The sequence below is a fragment of the Carlito syrichta genome, unplaced genomic scaffold (assembly GCF_000164805.1).
Source record: "Carlito syrichta isolate Samal-C Ts95f unplaced genomic scaffold, Tarsius_syrichta-2.0.1 Scaffold304601, whole genome shotgun sequence".
NCBI classification, from domain to species: Eukaryota; Metazoa; Chordata; class Mammalia; order Primates; family Tarsiidae; genus Carlito; species Carlito syrichta.
In genome coordinates, this window is record NW_007248697.1 from 1,041,905 (window position 1) to 1,066,141 (window position 24,237).

General features: G+C 42.5%; 1 protein-coding gene across 5 annotated transcripts in view; it reads left to right on the forward strand.

Moving 5' to 3' along the window:
- DCLK1 (doublecortin like kinase 1) overlaps nucleotides 1-24,237 on the forward strand; it is a 373,078-nt gene that overhangs the window by 324,406 nt on the left and 24,435 nt on the right. For all 5 annotated transcript variants that reach the window (XM_021713540.1, XM_008060373.2, XM_008060372.2 and 2 more), the window contains 5 exons: nucleotides 7,159-7,292; nucleotides 8,983-9,060; nucleotides 9,438-9,534; nucleotides 12,545-12,625; nucleotides 23,689-23,802. In XM_021713540.1, the coding sequence (XP_021569215.1) occupies nucleotides 7,159-7,292; nucleotides 8,983-9,060; nucleotides 9,438-9,534; nucleotides 12,545-12,625; nucleotides 23,689-23,802 (504 nt within the window). The remainder of the gene's footprint in view (nucleotides 1-7,158; nucleotides 7,293-8,982; nucleotides 9,061-9,437; nucleotides 9,535-12,544; nucleotides 12,626-23,688; nucleotides 23,803-24,237) is intronic.

Consider the following 24,237-nt stretch of genomic DNA (forward strand, 5'->3'; position numbering starts at 1 on the left):
TAGCTAACTACACTGGAAGACAAGGCAGGTGCCACAGAGAGAGTGGCTCTAGAGGTCATGGACAAGAACACTGTTGGGTAGATTTGTAGTTAGTCCCCTGTACTATGAACTTGAGCTATCGGAGTGTTGCCTGACTGATTGGGCATTACCCAACGGAAGAGAGGGAGTGATCTCCCATGAATCTGTCACCAGCCCTGCCCTAATCAGTATTACCAGTGACTTGAAGATGTATTATACCAAATGGTAGAATTGAGAGCCAGAAATATCTTTGGCACTCTAAAGGTCTGAAATTGGTAAGATGAAATTCAGTAGGAGATCACCATAAATCCCTATGGACGAAGTGGTTTTAGTAGAAGCGTGTTATAGATGATTACAGAAAAACGGTATTGGGCAAATTGGCCTGACTGCAGTTCAAAAGACTACTCGTTTACCTGCAAAAGGTGATTATCTTAATTGAGTGTGAGTCTCAGTGTGACAAGGCTGCTAAAAATGCTAATGTTCCATTAGACATCTTTCCCTGAAACTGGTTAGAATCTTGGACTCTGAGATATCTGAGTTTGAGTCCTGGCTATGACACTTACGAGCTGTGAAACAATTGGGCAACGTACTTAACATCCCTGAGCCTCAATTTTCTCATCTGCAAAATCAGTAGAAGTGCTTGATTAATAGGGTCATTGTGAAGGTCAGGTGGGACAATGCACTTGAGGTCTTCATCCTTGCCATCAAGAGAGTCCTCTCCGTGGTTCATACCACGTTACTGCTTCTAGTGATCACCTGAACGCATCCTGTCTGGCACCCAGGGCTGACCCAGAGAAGGAATGGGCCACGCGGGTCATGATGGCACTGATGCAATGTTGTCATGTGGACGACAGGAGACCTTTTTGGTCCTGTACCTGAGAGCACTGAACTAAGACTAAGCAGAAGACGTGAATGGGTGAGAGACTTAGGATTAGCATGAGGAAAACGTTCTAACCATGTCATTTCTTTGAAAACTCAATGCCCTTGATTATAAGTGGTCTGGAGTCACTGCAAATATCCAGGCAGAAACTGAACGATCCGTTTTTGTGGGTGCTTCGAACAAAAATTCTGTTCTCTGAATTTGGATGGAAATTGCAGGAAAATAGAAGACACACAACATTTTCCCAAGTATTATTTAGTACAATAACGTGCCAGTTCCTGTACTAAGCATTAACGAAAGGCCTTTCTTCAAGGACCAGTGATTCCTTCAGGGAGAGGAGGGCAGGAGGGAAAAGGGTGGCGTGTTACCTTGGTGGGTCAGTGTCTGCCGGCTCCACTACTCATCCCTTCTGTCATTAAGCAATGACATTTATTTCTTTTTAAGATGGCATAGCCTATCAGACTAGCAACAATTAGAAAGATTATATAGTCATAGCAAGGCTAGCAGGATACCGGTTATCTCATATGTATCAGAGGAAGAGTAAGTTGGTAGAACCTTCCTGAGAGGCAGTTTGGGAACATATAACCAAAGCTTTAAGTTACACATGTGCCCTGTGACCAAGTGCTTCTATTCCTAGAGAAGTCATCTAACGGAAAGAAATCAGATGTGTAGATGTTCAGAGGGCTGTTCATCGCATTATTTTGTAGTATAGGGGGGAAAAGTATATATTGAAACAATGACCTTAGGGTACTGATGAATTAAATCATGGCCTGCTGGTGTGAAAAGAGGACGTACTGGTTAGAATCTTGGACTCTGAGATATCCGAGTTTGAGTTCTGGCTCTGCCACTTATGAGCTGTGAAACATTGGGAAAATTGCTTAACATCCCTGAGTTAAGATTTCTTAACATCAATTACTTAACATCAATTTTCTTATCTGCAAAATATCAGTAAAAGCGCTTGGTTAATAGGGTCGTTGTGAAGGTCAAGTGGGACGATACACTTGAAGTCTTCATCCTGATCCCTGGCATATCCTGTGTGTTCAGAAAATGGCGGCGGGTAGTAGTAGTAGTTGTTTGGGTTATTCATAGGGAGCATCCATATAATGGAATATCCAGCAGCCACTGAAAATAATGATATAGAATATGCACTTACTCATTTGGAAAAGCATTCAGGACGGATTGCTCAATGGAATAAGAAGAGCAAGAAAGAGAGAGAGAGAGAAAATTCTGGAAGTCCATATCCCAAAATGTTAACAATGGTTATTTCTGGGTGTCACGATTATGGGTGAGTTTAGTTTCTTTTTCTCTATCATGATCTGTCCCTTCTGATTTTTCCACAGTGATATATTGGATAATAATTGTGTGACAAAAATGTAATACGATTTTTTAAAATTGCAATGACATTGAGTTCCCACAGTGTTGGCAAGATCCTGGGATGTATCATTCCTAACAGAATCTGGAATGTGTGTGTTTTGTGTATCTCACTGAAGCTGCATAGAACTCCTTTTAAGTTGGTTTCGTGACTATTTAAAACTGGGGGTGAGAATCAGGTTTCCTGGAGTTTTCATTCACCTCTCCATCTTCCTGGATGTCTCCAGAATAAGACTTTAAAAAGCAATTTCATTTTCTTCCTTTAATACTGTTACTGCTCTCCTGACTTACTCCTTTCTGAATTCTATACAGTTTTCATTATTTCTATTTTTCATTTAACTTCGTCTTTCATAAATATTTTACATGTGGGTATACCATGGTATTTTTAAAGTCAGAGTTTATGTTTTTCCAGGAGATCGAATTCAAAAGTATGTGGGCTGTAAAGTGCATTTTACGAAATAACTCCCTGCTTAAATGTTGCTATAGTTCATTTCTTAAAGATTAGAGATTTACATTTAATCTGTTGTCCTTAGAAAGCATCGTAAAGGCCATAAAGGATGGCTAGAGGGAAGTCAATGTCTTTTTAAAGGGACACCATATATGTTAAAAAGTAAATTGACCCTTTTCTCATGGCTTTGTCAATTTCATGCCACTTTTGTCCAATTCTATTTGGTGAAATAATTTTTAGCACCTATTGAGCGCCTCTGTGAAAACGATTGCAGTGGTTACCAATGATTCATTGGCCAGCGTTTCAACAGGGCTGTCCTTGAATTCGTAGCAACACTGAGAATGATGTTTGTTCAAACACATCTGTTACATAAGTCAGCTTTTAGTGCTATATTATGGGAATCTCGGAAACCATTTGACTGGGTTCAGGTTATCTGTGAATTTTCATATTATTTTATGGCCACCGGCTGCATTTTATGACTATATATTAAATGTTTTATTTTTTCAAATCACTCTTCCAAACGGTCTCAGTTTCCCATCCAAGGGAAATCAGGCATATGCCCAAACGTCTACCATTCAGCAAGTTGCAGCTAGTGCAAAGCCCCAAATCAATGAAAAAGACACAAAAATAAAACCCTTCTTTAAAACAGAAAAAGTCTTTGTAAAATACCCATGTGCCCTCATATCCACATACCTGACCTTTCACTGTATCTGTTCTTGGTAGGTTGTGACTTCAGCCTTTAATTGGAACCTTTTCATAATTGTCGCCATTTAACACATTTAGTCTGTCAAATCACGGGATGTCTTTATAGCCATATAATAAACCCTAGAGAACAACTTCTCTTGACTGTAGCCATCTGCAATGATCACAAGAGTAGCTTACAAAATACTGACAGTCTTTATGGTAATAGGATACATATGGCAGTCTACAATTATGTGTAGCTGCATTCAATTAGTGTTGTACAATTACACAGTTTTATTGCTTAGTTAAAACAGTGAAAGCACTACATACTGGGTAATTTGCACTAATCCTCATCTCTTTACTAGCCCCTCGGTGTTTAAAATGTGGAGGAACATTTATAGTATTTAAAGGGCCTGGGATGAACATTAAATTATATCTCACATTGTGAATGCTCCTTGACTGACAATTCATGTGTGGGTCCTGTTTGATAGAGACTTTTTAAAATTTGGTTGTAGCAAAAAGTTCTTCTTACCCTGGAACCCTGCTTGCTGGACCAGGTTGTCCGTGCCTAGCCTTGCAGCCTGCTAACGTCCCTCCTGAAAGATGGTCAAAATGAGGAGAAAAGCTAAGGGACAAAGTCAGTTGGGATCCAGAGAGCAGTGGAAGCCAAGGATTTGGCGAGTGAACTTGTTAGAAGCCTTTCCAATGTGCAACTTTTAATCAAAGTCTTAGTTCAAAGTGAGTTTATAGCTGCCATTTGGAAAAAGACTTTCTAGAGGTGATTTGGGGAGTGTGTGTGTGTGCACGCACCCACGTAAGTGCATCCGTGCAAGCTTTACACAGATGCACTTAGCAGTCGGTGATTTTTAACCAAGTTTTAACTACATTTTTATACGTGATGCCTCTGCGTGACTGGCTCGTTAAGAGGTAAGGGTGAGCCTAGTTCAAGTTGTGAGCTGATCATGATTCCACCTTGGGAAGTGACTCTCCCATCGAAGGGGAAGAAACACTGAGATATATTCTTCTCCATCCTTCTCCCAGAGTGTTGACAGAGAAAAACCCAGAGTAAGCTTGTTTCCTGCCCTGCCTGACAATAAGTTACACAGAATTTCAAACCAGAGGACTGGACATTTATTCACCTGCAAAAACATTTTGTTGCAGCTTTTCTAATGTACTCATGTCTAGAGATGTTTTCAATTACATGCAACTTGTCTTTGTTTCCAAGCTCTTGCTGTCTCTCCTAAGCATCACTCAAGCATCTATGTTCATGAAAATTCTACTGTATGGTTTTCAAAGCAAGAAAAGGGGACATCATGCAAGTGGTTAAAAGAACATTATACAAGAGATGAAAAGAACATAAAATTGTGACTTCTATAGAATTTTATTTATCATACATGGTTTTGTTTTTTAGAAGTATACTTACTTTCAGTACTTTTTTATTATTACTCGCTTTTGATTTTTTTCTGTTATTGAAGTTTAGAACTATATTGCTCTCACCTATATTAAATATAATTGGTATGTGGCTATATGTTAGGTGGAAGTCCTATTAAAATGTACATGCTAAAAAATAAAACCTTTGCTACATGTGGAAGAATGACAAAGGTCATATTCAGACCGAATCCACCAACATCTGCTTTTGCCAAACTTTTGAATACAGTTCGGTGATATAGACACTGTGTTTAGGTAAAAAAGCTACAAAAATTAGGTTGAATAAATCAAAATCTGCACCACCTCACAAAAGCACACAAAATGAATGTTTGGACCTGGCCAAACATCAAAGCAAGAGGTAATTTTGCAGTTTAGAAAGGTTATTGGTAACAAAATGGCATTAAGGAAATAAACAATTCTGCTTTGCCTCGGAAATAAACTAGACAGAGTGAGACTCCAACTCAAAAAAAAAAAAAAAAAAAGACGGTCTACTAGATGTTTCCATCTCAGATTTCTTTTCATGAAAAGCATTTGCTTGCCATTTAGATGAGCAGAATGACTACCATGCTAAGACTCCGATTTAGGGATTTCTTTTGCCTGAAAACACGTAGGCCAGGGACAGCATTGTGTGTTGCAGCTGTGATACCTCAAAGTTCCTAACTCAAAGCTGTTTATGGTGACCGGGGCTGGACAGCTGCTTCATTAAGTAGAGAAGAAAGCATCCATCCCAGATGACAGCTGGGCAGAGCCACATCTGTGAAGGACACCTGGCTGTCTTTGCTCTACCAACCCAAGTGCAGGTGACCCCACAAGGCTTTGGATACCTGCCCGAGGGCAGCCCACCCTTGATCGTGGTTCAAGAGTGCTTGGGGAGAAGACTCCGTGTTTATGAATGTGGAGAAGATGTAAAAGAATATTTTCTGCCCAGAAGAGACACGGTCTCTCCAGAAAGGAGAATCTGACCGCTAGCCTCTGCCAAAAAAGTTGGTTCCAAATGCTTACTGCTGATCTTGCAATTTAGCTGGCCAGACATCTGCACTTGATGCTGCAGTGAAATGCAAAGTTAATCGACTTTTTCCAAAGAAAGGCAGACATGGCGTGTGGACAGTAGCGGCACTCCTGATGTGTGGAGATGTGCCTTGCTGTGCAAGGCGTTCAAACTGCAGCCAGGAACAGATGATTGCAGAGTGATAACAGATCAACAAGCAAACCTCGGCTTGCTGCATGAAACATTGCGATGTACGTGGGAAACGCTGCTGCTTCCAGGCAGCATCTGAAGATCGCCCTTGCTGGCAATATGAGCCTTTGGCTTTGACTGTAGTTTTCTCTCCTCTATCCTGGTGATTCCAACAGAGAGCACTGAACTAGAATTCTGAAGTCCTTTTCATCTTTTCTTTGAAATACAAGAAGTCGTTTGGGATACTTTTTGGAGCAGATCTCTTTGTTTTGATGATCATGTCTAGAAGTAAAGGAGTATGTATATCTGCCTGTGGTCATATGCATCCTTTTCTTGATTTGCTGGGTGAAAGGCGGGAGATTTTTACCGCCTTAATAAGGAAACCTGGACAGAATGCTGGCTCTGCACCTGATCCATTTCTCCACATCGCCACAGGTGAAATGAAATGTTAATATCCCTTTCAATTATTAATTGGGGAAATGTAAATGGATCTTGTTGGAAATGTGGGACACCGAAAATAAAATATTTAAAAATATGTGTAGGGGTTCTTTTTGTTCAGTTACTCAAGAATTGCATTTTTAAAGTGTTTATCTATTGGAATGAAGAGGTAATTATTTTCATTAATTGGAGACTTGCTGTGGTTCATTTCATTATGCAAGTCCATCTTTATTGTCAAAAATATCAAAAACAGATGTGCAAAAGGTAAAAAAAAAAAAAAAAGCCTCCATAAGCCTACCACCCACAGATAGACACATCAACACTGTGTTCTTTCAGACTTTTTTCCTTATGTGTATTTTTTTTCTTTAATGGTCATTTTATACAAACCTCTCTGAAAATTGCTGTCTTCCCTATTGAACATAATTTCTTTCAATAATCACAAGCCCAAATCACCATTTTAATGGTCATGCAGCATCTTACTGTATGAATGTACCATAAGTTATTTAATGAATTTCCATTTGCTAGGTTTCTACCATGTTTCCAATTTCACAATAATCTAAAGAAAGATTTTTTTTTTTGTATGTATGTGCTTCTATAATTGCCTGGTTTTTTGTACCTTATATACATAAATCTAAACCACGGCGTCTCTCATTTCTTCAAGGAAAAGCTTGTGAGTTCTTGGTTTTCAGGCAGTTGTGCTTTTCCCCTTTATTTTAGGTGTACGAGCACCAAGATGGCAGCAAATCGCTGAAGCTGGGTGACTTTGGACTGGCCACCATTGTAGACGGTCCCCTGTATACAGTCTGTGGCACCCCGACGTATGTGGCTCCAGAAATCATTGCAGAGACCGGGTAAAGGCTTCTCTTGTGTTCGTGCGCCATGCTTGCGAAAGAACTAGCCTGCTTCCAAAACAGGAAAAATGTTACTTCTCTGTCCCATCCAGGAATAATTAGCTATCAGATTTCCTTCATCCTTTTTTTAAAAAATGTGATTTTATTTTTAACTTTTACAGTGGGAGCCATTTTCTCTGTTTCCCCCTCAAGCTGCCCGTTACTGTGATCTTGAGACTTCCATTTGGCCTTTGTTACAGCTATAGAAGAAGTTATTAACCCAAGAGTAAAAAATGTTCAGGCTAACAGAGGAACAGTGGGGGCAATTAACTCGCGTTTGGAGATAAAAGAAACAGACACTGCCTGCTGTGTGCTGCAATTACAGGCTCCTGTGGGTTGTTTCTCTCAGTGCCCTTATCCTCCAGTCCTGGCCCCCTGGGTTCTCTGGGGGATCCACTGATTTTCTGTGGAACACAAATACCTTTAGGCATCAGAGGGCCATGGGAATTTGCTGGTTTCTGTGTGCAGAATCAGATGAATGGGAGCATAAGGTGGGATAGCCCATGCCTTTCTAAGGACTGTCTGTATGCCAGGCCTTACACTCACTTCTTATTCTACCAGCAGATGGTACTATGCCCATTTTGTGCATGAATAAACTAAGACGGGTGGGTTGGGCACCATGTAGGCTCATGACTAGTTTTAGTGGCTGTGTGAGGATTTGAACTCAGCCTGAGTCAAAGGCTTTTTTGGTACAGAGCCCTATTTCTTACCTCAAGCCATAGACAGGGCTCAGCAAGGTGGTTCTTAAGCAGAAGGAATGCTGAGGGTGGAGCCAAGAGGGGAGGCAGCCCTCCTCTTGTTTTTTCATTAGCAGTCTCAATTTATACCTGGGGACCTAGGTGGCACCCTCTCCCTACACCGTGGCCAATTGGAGATAATGTTTTTGCTTGTGCTGCAGACCGCAAGGGCAGAAAGAACAGATGAGAAGGGAAATCCCTTAGGTGAGATGCAAAGGAATGAGAACTTCTCTGTTCCTCAAAATTGAGTGAGTTGGGAGCCCACATATGGCCTTATCTGGCTTCCAGATGCTGCTGCCTTGGGCATAGCCACACTTTCTGTTGAGCTGTACTCTGTTGGCTGCTGGTAGGGAGTTGAGGAGGAGTGGGGTGGGAGGAGAATTTGGGGGGCTCTTGAAGACCTTGGTTGGAGCCCAACTCTGTCACTAATTGTGTTATCTTGAGCAAAATTACTCACCTTTCCAAACCTCAGTTTTCTATGAAACAGGCAATACTTGTTCTGTCCAACCTACAGAGTTGTGAGGAAAACAAAATAAGATAGTGTTATGTCAGTACTTTATAAAGGGAAAATATTCTTTAAATAATTATTATTCCTAAAAGTAGGAAGTTTGTTTCAAGGGTCTCAAAATTGATATGAGAAATCTTTTTGTTGGAATCCTTTACTTTGTGATATTTGCATATGACCCTGAGCATGCATTATTTTAACTGTTACTCATCTGCCTTAGTCTTTTTAAAAATTGTTACTTTAAAAATTCTTTCCTTGAACTCTGTTTAGCTGGTGGGTTTTCATTTAGTGTTTGTTGTTAGGATTTTTATTTTGCTTAGTCTTATTTTGGTTTGTAAGAGAAGAGTTATCGATTTACCATCCCCCATAATTTGTTCTTCCCTGACTCTGCTAACTCTTATTTTTCCAGATATGGCCTCAAGGTGGACATCTGGGCAGCTGGTGTAATCACTTACATCCTGCTGTGTGGTTTCCCTCCATTCCGTGGGTATGGGCAGCAATCTTTTATTCAGCACCAACAAAGCATTTCTCTATTCTCAGGGTGATCCATTCCCCCTTCTTGAACAAAGGAGCCTGCAAGCAGGAAAAGACCATAATAAGAACTTTACTTACAATCCCTGTTTTTTTTTTTCTAGTTGTGCATGCTAATTTAGATGCCTTCCATAAATCTTCCTCATATAGTTTAAAAGCTCATTCTTTCTTAATTTACCAAAACAGTTCCATCTGGACATTTTCAATAGCTTAAAAATACACCATTTTACACATTTATGGGGAAGGGAAGGGCTCCATTGCACAGGAATGAAGAGACGTACGCTGAGTTGACATCTTAGTGCTGTTTTTTTTCCTTGTCGTCCGTCTAAACAGAAGTGGGGATGACCAGGAGGTGCTTTTTGATCAGATTTTGATGGGGCAAGTGGACTTCCCTTCTCCATACTGGGATAATGTTTCCGATTCTGCAAAGGTAGGTTTCCAGGACATAATTATTGATTCCATATCATCATGTGCAAAGAGACGAATATCATAAATATGATTGCTGTCCACATTTCAATTGTCATTACTAGGTTTTCCAAGATTTCACAGTCACCTGGTCATGTCTGTAGCCAATCCAACAAGTACTTACCAAGTGTTCCATCACTGTCTCCATCTCCTGCTGTCACTCCAGTGATCTTGCTGTGTCTTGCTGCGCCCCACCCTCGCCAGGCTTGAGCCATTTCTGTATGGCTTATCGCATCACCTCTCTCAGGTCTTGACTTCATACTGTTTTCTCTGTGAAGCCCTCCCAGACCATCCTGTTTCCGTTCTCAGCCCTTACACCTCTCCTGTCTGTCTTTTCTTCCCTGTCAGCTTCATTTCCTCAGTAGCATTTATACCTGGTTCACCAGTCGATGGCCTGTCTGCCTGATGACCTGTGTACCAGTCTAGATAAACAGAGATAGGTGGGTAGCTCTTATGTGTATTGTCTGTTTCCAAACTCTCCCCACTAGAACACAAATTCTGTGAAGGCAAGGATGTTTATCTGTTTTGTTCATTGCTGTGTCACCAGTGTCTAAATCATAGCCATACATGACCAGTACTCAATATGTACTGAATAAATAAACAAGCATATGAATAAATGAAGCGATTCAAAGGGAAGAAAGCTCAACCTCAGTGCAGGTTGAAATGATCAAGAAAGACTTTATGAGGCAGCTGTGATTTGAGTTGACCCTCGAAGGATAGCCAGGATGTGGAGGCAGGGGGGAACAAGGCATAGGGTTTTAATCTCACTAAACGAAGACATCGACCTCTAAGATGGATGGCGGTGATGGCTGTGCAATGAGCCCACTGAACACCACTGAGCTAGTCACTTAAAAAGTGGTGAATTGTATGTACATTTTACCACGTTTTTAAAATAGTAATAGATCAATCTCTGAGAAAACTATAAAAATCTTACACAGATGTATTGGTAAACCTTAGGGCAGGAAAGAAACCCTTTTAATTGCTCTCTTTTAAATGTATTATTACACCTCAAAGCATCAACTTAAATGTTTCAAAATTTGGTATTAAGAATTAATTATCTTTTGGTTTCTCAGCATGTATGTTTTTCCTTTTACCTGAATATGATTTCAGCTTAAAACTCAACCCCTTTGACATCACCACTTTGCATATTGGGCACAATTCTCTCATTTTCTTCAACTGTCCAGGTGTCCATCTCTGCAATCAGGAAAATGTAGGGACTTGACAGAAGAGTCAGAGGAAAGGCACCAGGTGAAAGGAGGTGGGGGAATTAGGGATGCAGGGCTAGGGGCGAAAGTGCTTCCACTGGTCAGCAGGATCTTCAGAAACCTGCCCAGGTCTCAGGGCCATCACTCCCTGACCTGAGGATTAGCAGTCACTGATATGTAGGACCATCTCCTGTATCTCCACATCACCTGGCAAAGGGCATCCTATGTCGGAGTTGCTTCAATGAGTCCCAGTGCAGTCTGGGCAAGGTGGCTTATGCCTATAATCCCAGTACTTTGGGAGGTCAAGGTGGAAGGATTGCTTGCGCCCAGAAGTTCAAGACCAGCCTGGGCAACATAGCAAGACCTCATTGCTACAAAAATAAAAATTAACAAAAAAAAAACTAGCCAGATGTGATGGTGCTTGCCTGTGGTCCCCAGCTACTCAGGAGGCTGAGGCAGGAGGATCACCTGAACCCAGAAGGTCAAGGCTGCAGTGAGCCATAATTGTGCCAATGCACTCCAGCCTGGGTGACAGAGTGAGACATAGGACTCAAAATAAAATAAGTCCCAGTCCAAGATAGGAAGTGAATGAAGAAATTAAGGTAGACTTTTTTTTTTTTTTGAAACAGAGGCTTATTCTGTCACCCAAGCTGGAGTGTAGTGGCTCGCTCATGGTCACCCCAGCGTCAACCTGCTGGGCTCAGGCGATCCTCCCACCTCAGCCTTCCAAGTAGCTGGAACTACAGATGTGCACTATCATACCTGGCTAATTTTTTTTTTTTTTGGTATATTATAGAGACGAGGTCTCATCAAGTTGCCCAGACTGGTCTTGAACCCCTGGGCTCAGGCAATCCTTTCACCTCAACCTCCCAAAGTGCTGGGATTACAGGCTTGAGCCACCACGCCTGGCCAAAGGTAGACTCTACATCAGTGAAAATAAATCATCCTCATCCCAAGTGGCACTCTAGCCTGTGTATGTCAGTGACTGGATACTGCACATCTAACTATTTTGTGATGTGGGAATTTCTTATCCAAAGGGTACACATGTATGGTAGGCTTAACATTAAGGCCTAATCCAAATCCAAATTAATTCAAGCCCGTGGGGAAGTTTCATCAGTTTCAGGACCATCAAACCATTTACCTGTTAATCATTCTGTTTTTCTTTGTATTGATTAGGCTTGAAATTGTTGAAGCAGTTTTAATGCATTTCCTTAGAATTCTTTGGCTACAAAAGGAACTTTAGACATTGGCAGTTCTATGACTTTCCTCATTCCTTTCTTTCAAGCCTAAATACGCTGCCTTGAAATTAAGGGGGGAAAAATCATTCTTTCAGCTGCCAAAGTGAAAATTAAGGTGTTTTTAAAATGTGATTTCTATATTAAACTAATTAAGAAATCTGTCTTTCAAGTACAAAATTCTAGACAAATAAATATTAATTCTTTCCCACTTATCATTTGTTTCTTTTCTACTAAAACATTTTTTACAAAATGGTTTCTAATATTAATTTAATTTTTTAAAAATCAACCATAAGCTATGTATTTATAATTCCAAATGTTCACCTTTCTTTTAACTTTTGAAGCTTTTGAAGGTGTTATTAAGGTAGCCACAGGTAAGTGGGGTTGATGTAGTTAAGATTTAGAACTTTTACAAGTGCTTTTCCAAACTAAAAGAGAACTCCTGCATTTGCAGGCATCCAGCTTTTCACCTTACAGCTTGGATAAATGAAATCTAATGTCTCCCCTCCTCTCTCTGCCCCTCCTGCCCCAACAGGAGCTCATCACCATGATGCTGTTGGTCGATGTCGATCAGCGATTTTCAGCTATGCAGGTCCTCGAACACCCTTGGGTTAACGTAAGTGACTTGTTCCTTTCCCTACATGTACTCCTGTACTCCTTTTAAAAATCATTTGCAAGCCAGGTGTGGGTGGCTCATGCCCGTAATTCCAGCACTTTGGGAGGCCAAAGTGGGAGGATTACTTGAGCCCAGGAAGTCGAGACCAGACTGGGCAACACAGCTAGACCTTGTCTTTATAAAAATTCAAAAAATTAGCCGGGTATGGTGGCATGTGCCCATAGTCCTAGCTACTCGGTGTGGGACGGAGGTGGGAGGATCACTTGAGCCCAGGAGATCAAGACTGTGGTGAGCTGTGATTGACCCACTGCACTCCAGAGTGGCAGAGTGAGACCCCAGCCCCTCCCTCCAAAGAACCATTTGCAGATTGCCTAATGATATCGCCTCCTTTTTAAAGCGTTGTATTTGGGTTTATGACTCCCCCTCTTACGCACTAGGACAGTTGTAGGACCTTAGACTTGTGCCACGAGGGCATTGGATGCAGCCACTGGCTTTTGTTCCAGGGGGCCTGCCTTCTACCGATTCTCTACCCCACAACCTGCTTTCTGAGGCTCATGTGAGACCTGAGTAATCGTCAACAAGACCCAGCAGATTTTTCCAAGTTGGTCCTGCTTTTCTGCATCATTCCTACCAAAAGTACAAGTGACCTCGGGGTGCACGTGCACGTCTTGGAGTAGTCCAGGGCAGCACTTCTCAAACCTGAATGTGCTCACAAATCACTGGAGATCTTATTAGGAAGCAGGTTCAAGCGCAGTAGGTTGAAGCCTCCGCCTTGATAAAAGTTTCCAGATGTTGGTTCTGGGACTGCTCTTTGAGTACAAGGATCTGTGGTATTTTGTCAACCTGAAAGAATTCTCCAGAGCAGAGGCGTTGTTTTTTAACTCTGCCTCTCTCTACAATGGATTGATAACATTTATTTTGATGCATAATAATAATAGTGAATACTCATAACTTTTTAAAGCATCTTACGTGCATTGTGTTTGGATCAAGTGTGTTTTATCCAGTGGATAGCCTCATTACCATGGTAACCCCATTGACAGATGGGGAAGGCTCCATCATTGGGTGTACTGGCTCTTCCCACCAGCACAGAAGACAGAGGTTTGAATACAGATATGGATATATACAATCCTAAAATTGTCAGCTCCCCACTTCCCTGAGTGATCTGGCTATAAGTTGAAGGCAGCCAGACGTTCCCTCTCTCTGAATTGTCTCCTTGGTGAGGAGTCAAGTGTTTTTTGTTTCTTTTCTAAAATAACTAATTGTTGGGGACAAGGCATGGTTGGAAGCACCGTCAACACGTGAGGTGAGTACATATGAGGCGACGGGAACTTGGGGTCTTGTTTGTGTTCTGCCCTTTGAGGGCCTGGCTGGGTCTAGGCTGTGGCACTTTGTGTGTGTGAATGTGGTTTTTCACACTCCACTTGGAAGTTGTATATATGTCAGGGGTGCCAAAAAAAAAAAAATGTATGCACACTCTAAGAGATGTGATCTATGTATTATTTTTGGAAGTTGAATTGCTTGACAGTAGCAATGTGGCATTACTCAAATGAATGCTAGCATCAGCATGCGACAGTCAAAGAAAACGGCAGAAGCACATACAGTTTTTTTGTTCCTTTCTTAAAATGTGTATAAATTTTGGGGGCATGCTCTGTATATATGTGTGTATCTGTATATATGTGACAAGAGACATAGGCATATATGAGCATTTAGAGCTATGCAGCTGAAACTTCTTAGAAGTCTTTTCATATAATAAAGCTTCACAACTGGTGTACAAGGACATTTGTCCTCTCAGCCTAGTGGGCAAGGCAGCCAATGTCCAGCAAGCAGTCACCCCTAGCCTCAGCAACCGGGGCATTTATCCCAGGATCCTAAGTAAAAGATTACCCCTTTCTGTGAAGCAGGAAAGAGTAGGGAGCATCTCCTTTGAGTCTAATAACAAGCCTGTATGAGAGGCAGAGTGGAAATTATTGTGCCCATTTTACAGATGAGAAGACCGAGGCTACGGGTGGGGGCACGATTTGCCCAAAGCGGCCAAGCTTGCAGTTGAGCCAGAATTTCTAGCCAGGTATTCTCGCTGCAAGCCCAGGTACCTGAAAGTCCTACGTGCCACACTATGTCTACCTTCCCTCTGTTATACAGGAGAGCACTGTCATATTGTGAAAGAGTGCAATGTGGACAGTGCCGTCATGGCAATGGTGCTTAATAGAAGTTAGCAGCCTTTCTACACTCTCTAGCCTGGGTCGTGGTGCCTTTCCCTGAGGTGTGCAGGGTGGAAGAGGCACAAGGCAGCTGCTGGCTGTCTCGGTGGCAGCACTTGGGTCTGGCTGGCCTGCATGGGCTAATTAAATCCCATGGACCACAAGTTGTCCAACTGCCTATTAGCCCTGAAAAGTCTGAGACAGGGTGACCACACAGAAGAAACCGGACAGTCTGGATTTGAAATGAGCCCTTTGCAGGCTCCTAAGAGCCGTAGAAGAAGGAGATTCACAGAAGATTTCTGAATATATTTCATCAGAGGACCTCTGCCTGCCAGCCCCGCCCTCTGGGAACAGTCTGATCAACCAGACAGCTCCAGGGCAGTGAGAATGGCTACCCCAGCCAGCCTCTGCGGGGAAGGTATCATAGAAAGCTTCCTGGAAAAGGAGGCACCAGAGATCAATCCTGTAGAAGTCTGGGAAGGAGACATCCAGCAGAATCTGCTCCAGCAGGGTAAGAATGTTTGCTGGAAGATAACTTTGCAGATGTGAGCAATTTGTCTAGCATAATCCCTCCTCTTGGTTCCAAACCAGTTGACCGTATTTCAGTAATATCCCAACACAACTAGGGTAAAGATACAAAATTGAGAAAACTTCGAGCCATTACCTGTGAAAAACCAAGTTGCTCGTTTTTCCTAGGGCAACGTGTACACATCTCAGCAGTAACTCTCCACTTCCTTAACCTGCCTGGAACACAGTTTTACACATGGTCCCACTTTGCTGGTAATCAGCTTGCATGAGTTCCCCTGGAACTTGAATTTCTCCTGTCATTTTCATTTTCCCTCTCAGATGTCCTAAACACGTTTCCTAAAAGCAAGGATGGCATTTAAGTAATCATCTAAGAGATTTAAAACCAAAACTTAAAAAATATATACCCTTTCTATAATTCAAACAGACTCTACATTTTATAAAAACGTGATGTCTCGAGCGACTGCTAAACTTTGGAGACTATTTTTATATAGTAACTAAGTTTAAAAACTGCTCATTTTCTTTGTCTCCAAATAATAAAAACTGTAAGATTTCACAACCAGCATTTAGTATTTGTCCAAGTTTCTGAGTGTAACAAACACATGAACAACCAAGCAACTGAAATAGATAAATTAGGAATTTAGAAGGATATGCCTTTAACAAGATATTTTGCATTTGGCAATCAAATTATGTCTGACTGCCACAAAGGATGCTACCTGAGGGGGCGAAAGTAATAATAATTACGTGCACCCTAAGGAAGTTGTCAAGAGCTCTTCCTGTGCTCTCATTAGTTCTAATTTTCTCTACTGCTTATACAATGACCTTTTCACCCGGCACACTAGGGATTGAGGAGGACGTGGTTTCTTTGGAAACAGAGCGCAGCGCACACGGGCAGGAGATGCAAAAGCTGTAGTCGCCAAAGTTATTTGTTGAACCTCACTCCAGAGCTTCCTCTAAGTTCACGTTTCTTTTTCTTACACTCTGGGTACAAACCCCATGGTGCCCTTCGGTGTCCCTGCCTTCCGCTCTGTGGTTGGACGAGTTGTGAGCCAGGCCTCTCCTTGGATAGCTCTGATGAGTCAGAGGAAAAATGGCCTCTTTCATACACAGCCACATGTCTAGGAGGACAACCCAGGCTCACCCGCCTGTGTGACCTTGGACAAGTCGCTTCTCACTTTCGAGCCAGTTTTCCTGTTTGTGAAATGGAGAAGATAGGATTGCCCTCTTTGCTTTGTGTGAAGATGGAGAAGAGATCATGGATTTATAAGGTCTGAGAAGACAACGTACACTCTAGCACCTTACAGGTGCTTTATTAATATTTCGTGAATATGAGTCTGAGTGAGACAGCCACACCATCATTCATTACTGTGTGCTGATGAAATGCAAATTGTGATCAATGCTGGGAATGTGAGAAGCTCAATTAAGGAGGAGAGAGTATCTTCCAAAAAAGTGATTCTGGGGAAGTGCCACAGATCCCTGTAGATAATGTGTGCGTTGCCGGCTCTGTTGTTTTCTCCAGCATCACAGCTACTTTCTTCGGTGTCATGACAGAGTGCCATCAGGAATTGCCCCCGCTAAGTTTATGTACCTTATCACCCATCTAGTGGAGAACAATAGGATGCAGGCATCCATAAGAATAAAAGAGGCAGTGATGTATCTTCCCAGGGATTGAAAAAAAATTTGAATCACTCTCCCCCAAACCTCTCTCACTGACAGAAGGTAGAGGTCAGTGATAAGTTCATAAACTGAATTGACATTTCCAAAAATGTTCTTGTGTATAATTAAGATCAAATCATCATCATTGTAATATTTCAATATATTGCTATCACTGCATTTCTATTTTCAAAACATGGATCTACCTTATCCCATGGTCTTCTCCCGATATATTAGGATGCGATAATTTTATGAATCTAGGTTTTAACTCAAATTACTTTGCTGGCTTCACTGATGAAAAGACTGAAGACCGATGAAGTCCAGCATGAAACTCAATGGAGTTCGTAGCACAAGGTCTGATGCCTGGGCTTTGCCACCAGAGACTCAGATTTAATTGACCTGAGCTCGCTTCCTGGCATCAGGACTTTTAAAAGCTCCCAGGTGATGCTGATGTGAGACCAAGTGTGAGAACCTTTGTCCTAGTAGAAAGGGCTGGTTTAAATAAGTCAAGTTTAATTATTAAGCCAATTTAAGAGTTTCTTTCGCCTTCCTGTGTTCAATTTTTATTTTACCTTTATTATTATTTATTTATTTATTTATTTTTGAGTTGGAGTCTCACTCCATCACCCAGGCTAGAGTGCAGTGGCACGCTCACGGCCACCCAGTGTCAACCTGCTGGGCTCCAGTGATTCTTCCACCTCAGCCTTCCAAGTAGCCAGAACTACAGGCACATGCTACTACCACTCCTGGCACATTTTTTATTTTATTATAGAGGCAAGATCTCGGCAAGTTGCCCCGGCTGGTCTCAAACCTGTAGGCTCAGGCAATCCACTTGCCTCAGCCTCCCAAAGTGCTGGGATGACAGGCTGAGCCACTGAGACTGGCTGTTTTACCTTCTTTATTCCATCAACCTACCCTTTTGAAAAGACACTACTAAGCCAGGATATTCACAAAGAAAAAAAAGAACAAGAGAAAGAAGGGGGGCGGGAAATAACCAGGCGACCAGATAATCTCCCAGGATATTCCATGCTGACTAATAAAAATCAGCCCCACCTATACATAACTATGTACACATTCATCTTCTTGTTAGAAATTAGAATTTGTTAGAAATTAAGTGAAGTCCAGTGACACTGTATTAATATATAGCATCGTTTCTCTACGTTCATAAATTATAAATGATGACATGGAATTGTACTTTCCAAGGTAGCGTCTTATCCCATCCTTGCTCCAAGGGAGATCTTGATTCACTTCACATTTTCTCCACAAGTGCAGGAGAATCATAGATAGAGAATGCATAGGGCCATGATGAAGGGTGTCGAGAGTTCTGAGGGCGCCACGTAGCTGGAGATGGTTAGCAAGAGTCAAGGAGCAGCACATGGGTGGGAAATGGACCAGCAATGGAAGAGTGCTCCAGTCAACTTGGAACTGCTGAAAACTGAATCAGAATACTCTTGTAGGAAACTGCTCTGACAGTCATACTTTTAAATTTACAGATATTGTCTGGCAACGGATGGACTGAAAGCCAGGTCCATGATACAAAACCAAAATCCACGAGGGGTGGAGGGTTTTCTCAAGCGTGACCCTGAAATGGTTTCCCGGAGGAAAGTGGTGAATTCAGTCTACAGAGTGACTTCACATCCATTTCCCCACAAGCCTCCCCACCTCCTGTTACCTCCCACACCCTCCACCCAACAGCTTTTCCCAGAAGCCCCTAGAGAAATGGAGACCAGGAGGCCAGGTCTCTTACGGTCAGCGGTTCATGTTCCATTTTGCAAACTAATTTTGTTCTTGCCGGTTGCAGTGCTCTGCCTAGTGGTGGATGGGAATTTTCTAACTCAAAAACCACTAACCTCAAACCACAACCAGCCTGTGTCAGAAACTACTCCCAGGCCGGAGCGTGTATGGTAACAATACTAAAGCTATTTGTAAAATGTTGCCAGGGTTGTCATGTTTAGAAAATTCATAGCACATTTTTGGCACATAATCTATTCTGAATAATGGTGATAAAGATGTGTGTGTATATATATATATATGAATGTATGTTTTAATGGCCCTATTTATTTTATGGATGCATGACAGCAAGTTAGCTAAATCTCCATCATCAATCCGTGATGCTCAGGTACAGATTAGATCTCTGCAAAGCCAGTTGTTTACATCTTTTAATCCATTCACGCTGAAAGCTTTTGAATTTATATAAAGATGCCACAGACCTTTTCATTGTCTTGGTGTGTGTGCATGTTTGTGTGTGCGCATACACACAAGCATGCATGTGTGTGTGTTTTACCCAATCCAGCTGAGACACCTATTTCATTGGGAAAAAATCCTGAGATGCTTTAAGATTTATGAAGTCGAAAGCATCTCTGACAACTTGTGAGAGTTGTTTCGCTACTCGCGTTGCTGCAGCGTGAACTAATAACCCAAGGGAAACTCAAACCTTCCCTGGAATTTAAAGCTGGAGACCTTAACCTCCAGGCCCCAGCGTCTGAAAGAGTTGCTAGGAGCCTTGACAGGAGATTAGGAGCAGGATGGGACCAGGAAATGATAACCAAGTCCACGGTGAAGTGGTAAGGAAGTGAACTCTTACACGGATGGCAGTGATGGAGGGTGAGAGGAGCTGGGGTTATTCAGCAAAAGACAAATCTCTCCCAGTCAGTTAAGTAGGGGCTGCTTTTACGGAAACCCATAAGAGCATATTTGCACACCAGCTGGTACACACAGCCTGCGCCATTTATTCCACCCGTGGTCAACCAGGTCTTGCAGTGCTGCGTACAGCATATGGGATCCTAGTCTCAGCCCTTGGAGGCCACATTGCCACATCCCAAATTTGTGGATACCCAGTCTCTACCTGATGTAGAAGTTTCTGACTGAGCACAGTGACTTGGGCTGGGCACAGTGGCTCATGCCTGTAATCCCTGAATTTTGGGAGACCAAGGCAGGAGGATTGCTTGAGCCCAGGAGTTCGAGACCAGCCTAGGAAACATAGCTTGACTTCACCACCACAAAAAAATAAAAATAAAAAAGTGAGCCAGGTGCGGTGGCACACACCTGCAGTCCTAGCTACTCAAGAGACTGAGGCAGAGAGATTGCCTGAGCCCAGGTGGTCGAGGCTGTGGTGAGCTGTGATCATGCCACCACACTCCTACCTGGACAAGAGAGTGCAACCTCAACTAAAAAAAAAAGTTTCTCACAAAGTTTCACTGGGCCCCCAAGTGCTCGGCGTCCCTTTTATTGACTTCCAAATGTTTCCCAGACTCCATTAAGCTTCTTTAAATATCCTCTGGTTTTTTTCCAGTCCTGGTTTAATTCTCATTCCCCTCACCACTGTGTGACTTTGACCACAGGAAAGATGATTCACTGAGTATTTTCACTGAACACTGACACGGCCTGTCTGTAGCCAGTGCCATGCAGGCAAGTGCCCTTGATTGATGTTCACAGGGTGTGGGAGAAAGAACAGAGTGTTGCAGACCCAGGCCAGTCGCAGCTCAACCACTTTTGAGCTCTGTGACCTCAAGCAGGTGATTTTACCTTGCCGAGCCTCGTCTTGTCCGTCTTCAAAATGGGACTCAGAATGCATAGCACAGACAGTAAGAAGGAGATGACATACGTAGACCCTGGGCACAGGACCCGAGACTGTGAACACTGGCGTCACTTCCTCCCCTGCCTTTCTCTTTTCCCTGGCCTCCCCCATACCTCAAAAGGGGCCTCACCCCTCTCCCCGGGTTTCATCTTGCTTCAGAGAAAGACGTAAACTTACACCTCCCTAAGGCAGGCCGCTGCACCTCCAGCCTTCCGCCCTTCCCCTTCTCCTGTCTTTCAACTCTCCCTTTCCACTAGCTTCTTATCCTGAGACTACCAATACGCTCGAGTTTCTTTCGTCCTGAGAAGAAAACACTATCCCTGCTTCCATGCGTGACTTGCTTCCTGGTCATGATTTTTCAACATTCTTATCATCAAAAGCGCATATAGTCATTTTGCTTGAGGTAGTCTGGAACTCTGCGTGTGTAGTCTTGGGGGTGAAGCCACTGGTGCACCACTGGTATTCAGAAGATTTTCAGCATCGTTTCTTCCTTTGCCAAATGTTTAAAGACTCTCAAAAATTCCTGCTTAGAAAAAAAATTCCAACATAGGTTCCATGAGCTGTTGTCCGACTTAAATTCAGGGGCCTCGCTGTGTTTTCCAGGCAGATCTTGAACTACTGGCCTCAAACAATCATCCCACCTCGGCCTCCCAAAGTGCTGGGATTATAGGCGTGAGCCACCTCACCCAGCCTTCACTCACTATTTTTAAAAAGCATTGCATATATGCCATCAAATTTGCCCTTGTGCTTAAAACTCTAGACTGTATAATCCTTATTCTTTGTGATTATTGCCCAACTTTTGTAGAGTGAGTTGGGAAATGGATAGTGTACTGTAAAAACGTCTGCCCTTTAGGGAGGGTAGTCCTTCACATTTCTTGAACATTCATCCTACTGATGAAAACACATTGCTTTATTCCTCACTGAAGGGCTCCAATTCCTAGACCTTTTTGCTACTTACTTATGGCCAATCTTCTCCCATTCTTTCAGCTCTATTCACCATAACTCTCCCGTATTAACTCTTAGCTAGAGATGAACTGACTGGTTCCCTGTTTGGCAAACACTGCCCTCACTGTACCCCCATCTCCTCTCTGCCTGTCAACACACTCCCCATCATAAAGGACACACTCCCCATCATAAAGGACCACATCAAATCCCACACCCCTCATGACATCACAACAGAAAACATGTCCTCTCTCCTCTGGACATCCTTGGTGTTTCTAGCTGAGCCATGAAGGTATGCTGCCTTGGAATGGCTCTCTCTTACTTTCTGACCTGTTGTGTGACTTGACGTAAGGTGTGTGTATTTTGTCTCCCAATCAGCCTGCAAGGTTCCAGTGGGCAGGGGTCATCTCTTCTTCCAATCCCCTGCCATCCCAAACATAACCTTTGACATAGTCATCACTCCATATGGCCCGTTTCTGTTCCCTCCCAAGTAGCTTCCAACTCTAATTGATCTTCACTTTATTTCTGACTCTTTCCACAACACGATTTTTTTAAAAAATTAACCCCATATAGATGGAAAACCTCCTTCTTCCAGCTTTGGTTTCAGATGTGTCTTCTAAATTATTATTATTTTTAATCAAGATGGGGTCTTGCTATTTTGCTCTGGCTGGTCTCAAATTCCTGGGCTCAAGCAATCCTCTCACCATGACCTCTCAAAGTGTTGGGATTGCAGGTGTGAGCCACTGCGCCCTGCCTGGTTTCAGATGTGTCTTAATAAGTATATTGGTTATTCCTTCTTCTAGCCACTAACTGATAAGTCCAAGAATATCATAAATTGAATACCTGCTGTGTGTGGGACACTGAATCAAGTGCTTGTATTAAAGATTATTGAAAACTTGGAAAATGTGGCACAAAAGAACAAGAGAGTGTGTGTGTGTGTTTATTTTTATATATAAATTCACTTAACACCAAAAATATTAATATTGCAAATGGATATAATTAAAAAGCACCAGGAGCTTACAGAAGAGCCATTACAGTGAATTGTGCTTAATTGGGGAGATTTGTCTTTAATCGGGTCGTTAGGACCCAAGTCTTGAAGAAAAAAGAGAGAGCACAGGGTCCACATCATTTCCCCCCTCCCACTGTGGTACCTGACCCATGCAGACACGCGTTACTACTGGCTGAATAAATGAAGGAAGGAGTCAGTCTCACGCAGAGAGGCCAGCTCATGCAAAGAGAACAAACCCGTCGTGAGAAGAAGCAAACCTTTTTTCCTGGATGGAGCCAAGAAATTTCCTGCAAAATGGTAGAGAGGGAGGAGAAGAGAAAAACGAGGAATGGCACTGAAGGTCTTGCCGGGATTTTGGTTTCACAGCTAGTAAATGGATAGCACTTTGCTATCCATTCGTTCATCTGTTGAGCACCTCTAGGTGCTAACGCTTTATGCTAAGACCTAGCCATTCTATAGTGAACAGAACACAGTCTCTGCCTTCAAGAACCCTGCAGCCTTTTCATCACGAACTAGTACGTGATGGCTCATGCTTACCACCCTGATGGTTGCTATTCTAACAGTATTTAGTATGAGAGCCATGTGCCTGGCCTCAGTCAAAGAAGGCTCTGGCATCATAATCACAGATGATTCGAAGGCAGCTAAAAGGATCTAGAATTCAAGAAAGAGCCTTCTGCCTGGAATGTTGTCTGGGATTATCAAATGATTGAGTGAGTAGCTGTAGAACAAGGTCAAGTTTATATATGTGCTGTGCAGAAGGCCAGACCTGCCCGTTTCCTTGGTTTTGGGTCTAAACGAGGGGCAGAGAGAGAGAGAGAGAAAGAAGACAGTCACACTTTTTATCTAAATTAACTATGTTCCTAGGGCCACGGTTGAAATAGGTTTTATTAGAAACCAAAAACAGAATTTTTTTTTTTAATTTAGAGGCAAACTTCCGGGGTCAGATGACTAAAACAAATGAATGTTAGAGCCGACATGAAAATAAATGAGACATGGAAGCAGTGCTCGCAACAACTGTGCTTAATGAGTAGACACTGGTTGGCTTATTTCTGACATCTTATGAATTCTAAGATCACTGCCCATGACTAGAAGATTTGGGGCCTCATTTTCCATTTATCTCATTTTTTTTCCTTTCTCTCTTTCCTTCCCGCCCCCCCAGGATGATGGCCTCCCAGAAAATGAACATCAACTGTCAGTAGCTGGAAAGATAAAGAAGCATTTCAACACAGGCCCCAAGCCGAACAGCACAGCAGCAGGAGTTTCTGTCATAGCAGTAAGCATCTGAAATATCCACCTCTAACTTTTTAAAAGCAACCTGCCTAAGAGACAGGCATTACTCAGGAGATTCCACTCAGAGACAGCAGAATGGGTCATTTCTTTAGACAGCTCAGCCATTTAATGCACCGGCGGAGGTACGGGGCTCATATAGACGATGTGTTTCTGCAGATTGTTTCCTTGGGTGTCAGTCACATCATTATCCAGCACCTCCAGGGTGTGTCGCAGTGTATATTAATTTCACGGTTTATTTTTTTGAGGCAGAAAACCTACCCCCACGCTGGACTCTGTGCCAGTGCAAACTTTTTGACTCTAAAAAAAAGAGTTTCTGGTGTCCTTTTGCCATACCCGAAAGGGAAGGGTGACTGAGAGAGACAGCATTGCAGAGAGAGATTGGAACACGTCTAGATCTTCCTATGAGACCTAAGTGCAA